The 3,161-nt window shown below is 34.3% G+C and overlaps 1 protein-coding gene across 1 annotated transcript in view; it reads right to left on the reverse strand.

Moving 5' to 3' along the window:
• Positions 1–481: 481 nt before the first annotated feature.
• The window catches only part of LOC106653540, a 6,859-nt gene continuing 4,179 nt past the window's right edge, over positions 482–3,161 (reverse strand). The window contains exons 4-9 of the mRNA XM_014373026.1: positions 1,951–2,218; positions 1,739–1,861; positions 1,576–1,666; positions 1,363–1,502; positions 624–762; positions 482–532 (exon numbers count right to left, since the gene is read on the reverse strand). Of these exons, the coding sequence (XP_014228512.1) occupies positions 482–532; positions 624–762; positions 1,363–1,502; positions 1,576–1,666; positions 1,739–1,861; positions 1,951–2,218 (812 nt within the window). The remainder of the gene's footprint in view (positions 533–623; positions 763–1,362; positions 1,503–1,575; positions 1,667–1,738; positions 1,862–1,950; positions 2,219–3,161) is intronic.

Below are 3,161 nucleotides of genomic sequence, written 5' to 3' on the forward strand. Positions count from 1 at the left end.
AGCAGCAGCAGCAGCAGCAGCAGCAGTAGCAGTCGAGGTTGATTCGATTTTTTTTTACGTTACCTCTCCCTTATTTTTTTTCTTTTTCGTACATTTGAAATATTTGGGATCTCTCTGGAGACGCGCTATTTTCGGCATGGGGTGCGCCATGTGTGTTTACACATTTGTAATTCGCATGAACAGGTCGTGAAATAAATAAAAGAAGATGTAAAGAGGTAACGGTGAGAGAGAAAATTTTAGTTTTTTTACATTTATACGCGCGAGAGCTAGTTTAGCCGAAACTTGGCGCAACTTGGGTAAAGCGCAAGGTTATTTTGGTAATTGCACAAACGGTAAGGGCTTTTGCCGAAATAAAAAGGCAGTTTTCAAGGATTTTACGTTTCTTTAAAAATTTCGTACATTCTACACACAGCTAGCGACGCAATTTATTTTTCTGCTGCAGTTCAAACGTGATTTTTCCCCAGGAGAGAGCGAGATGGACTCAAAGGACTGATATCATAACCGTTATGTAAGATATTACACTCTTTAGAATCTGCAATAAAAACGAAAATAAATGTGGTACCTTTGAACGAAAGTTACGATTTAACTAGGTTGACAAGTGTGTGCTCTTTTGACGTATTTACCAGGCTGTAATTTTCATAGCTCAGCTGGAGTATGGTGAACGGGCCGGATTTTAATCCGCAAGCCTTTCTCGTTATCATCAGCATTAAAAAGACAAAGGGCCGGGTTTTCACCGGGAAGCCGTACCAGCCGCAATGATAGCTGTCGATACGCGTATATAGGCACAAAATAGCTCTTTTGTCGAGATCAAACGTCGAAACAAACGTTATCGTGCGCTATTTTTGTAATAATCCTGGTAGAAATACTCAACATCAATAAAGGTCAATGAAATTACCATTTTAAACGTTTTGAGATAAATGATCATTGATCAGCTTGTTTTTAGTCATTATTTTTACAATTTTGTTGCAAAATATTAGGGGGTTTTTAAATGACTTAAAAACGACAATTAAATTGTTTCTAAAAATTGAGACCAATTTTCAAGCGCTTTAAATTCGATAATACCATTTTCTACCTAGATGGCACATATCTTTACTTCTTCGTATCTGCAAGCGGCAAAGTCATATTAACTGTATTAGATATACGTTATTGCAAAGTTTCATTGTCATGTCGAACAATGTGATAGTGGGTCAGTCAAATTGATTTCATTCGATTCAGTGAAATTTAATTCAATTGAAGTTTAACATCACACATGTAAAAATTAAAAAATAAATGGACCATTAACATGGCCATCAAATGTTGAATAAAATAAAAATGTTGAGCATTTCTACCGGAAAATACCCGAATCAAAAGCGTCATAATTACCAATTATGATAAACTTCGTTGTTGGCGTCGATTACGCTTTGTCCTACGTAATTTAGCATGAGCGATAAAATCAACAACACTATGAAGCACATCACAAAGTTCAGAGCTGCAAGCGGTGCCTTTCTCAAAAAGATGACAGCCTATATAAATAATGTGTAATTAAATAATATAATGTTATTGCAAGGTAAGACAAACGCGACTATTTTTTTTTACCATAGAGCCCGAAAAACTCAAACCCAGCAAGCACAAAACCGATACGATGAACAAAAGCTTCTCGCCAATCATGTTTATAAGTTTGAGGTTTCTAAAATATTTATAGAAACTTTAATTGTTATGCACAATGGTATCAATATATTCGTCGCTTGAATAATTGAACCTTATGGAGTTGATGTGGTACAGGTAGAGATTGATGAATTCTTGATGAATATAATCCTGAATGCTCAGATCCCGCTTCAAATATTCCCTTTGAACCAAGCTGTCCAGATTAGTCAAACGATGTCTTCGTAATAGTCACCCCCAGAAAAAAGTACAAAAATGGATTAATCAGCTCAATATATGTTCCACCCTTAACTCCCGCTCAGCACTCACACAATGATTCTGAACTGTGCCCGGATGAATGCGACGCTGCAGAGAAAGGATGCGCTCAGGGCGTTGGCCACCGTCGCCAGCTGTATCATGTTCATCGTCGTGTAGACGAACAGGGGATAGTAATACTTGTCCTGATCCACGGCGAATACGACGGCGGTGCTGGCGAGAGCCCTCGAGCTGCCGCTGCTATGATTGCCGTGGTGACGATAATGGCCGAGGCAGTGTCGCAGCAGAGGCACCAGCAGCACCGGTGCACAGTGGTACCAAACTGAAAAAAAATGATCTAAATTAAAGTGTCAAGGGATTTTAGCACGGAAAAAAAATCCAAAAATAGTGTCAGATTCGGGAGATCATGAGGAATCCAATGCCGTTTCCCTTTTTTAATTAGCTATTTGTTTAAACATTATACAGCTAATTGAAGTCTCTCATTATCAATTTGTTATAACATAAAATTTCCTAATTATTCATTTATTGAATTATCATTGCAATTTTTGTGAGCCGAAAGCTATCTCAGCTCATTGGTTATTTTTACAATCACTAAAATAGTATGAAAATTCAAAATTAATATTTGTTAATAATAATAATTGTTTCGTTAATAAACAAATGAAAAGTTAACGTGCAATATGTTGTTCTCATCACAATTAAGCATTTTAATTGGATTGATGGGAAATAATCATATCATTCTAATTTTTAACGACAATTGTTATAACAAACGATTGTTATAAACAAATTTTAAACAATTGTGAAATTTTGATTTCTTATACTTTTTTACACATATCGAATTTGATTATAGCTTAAATTTTTTTCCAACGAATCATAAACATTCAACAATAATATTTGTTGATAATTTTTTTATTTTGTTGATAAACAAATGGAAAATTAACGTGCAATATGTGGTTTTCGTTACGATTATGCATTGTCACTGTATTTACAGGCAATAAGCATATCAATTTAACATTCGACGATAATTGCTTAAGCAATTGTTATAAACAAATTATTAATAATGGTTAAATATCGATTCTGCATGCATTATTGTGCTAGTGAACACTCATTAGAATTGCATATTAATTAAATATCAAAGGATCACAATATTAGAGTGCATTTTTAATAATAATTTTTATTATTATCATTTATTATAAATTAACAAATTTAAATAAATAAAAAGTTTATTTTGGCCTTAATGAAAGAAATAATAATTTTATTGACTTGAA

This window comes from Trichogramma pretiosum, unplaced genomic scaffold (assembly GCF_000599845.2).
Source record: "Trichogramma pretiosum strain Unisexual culture from Peru unplaced genomic scaffold, Tpre_2.0 scaffold1, whole genome shotgun sequence".
In the NCBI taxonomy this organism is placed as follows: Eukaryota; Metazoa; Arthropoda; class Insecta; order Hymenoptera; family Trichogrammatidae; genus Trichogramma; species Trichogramma pretiosum.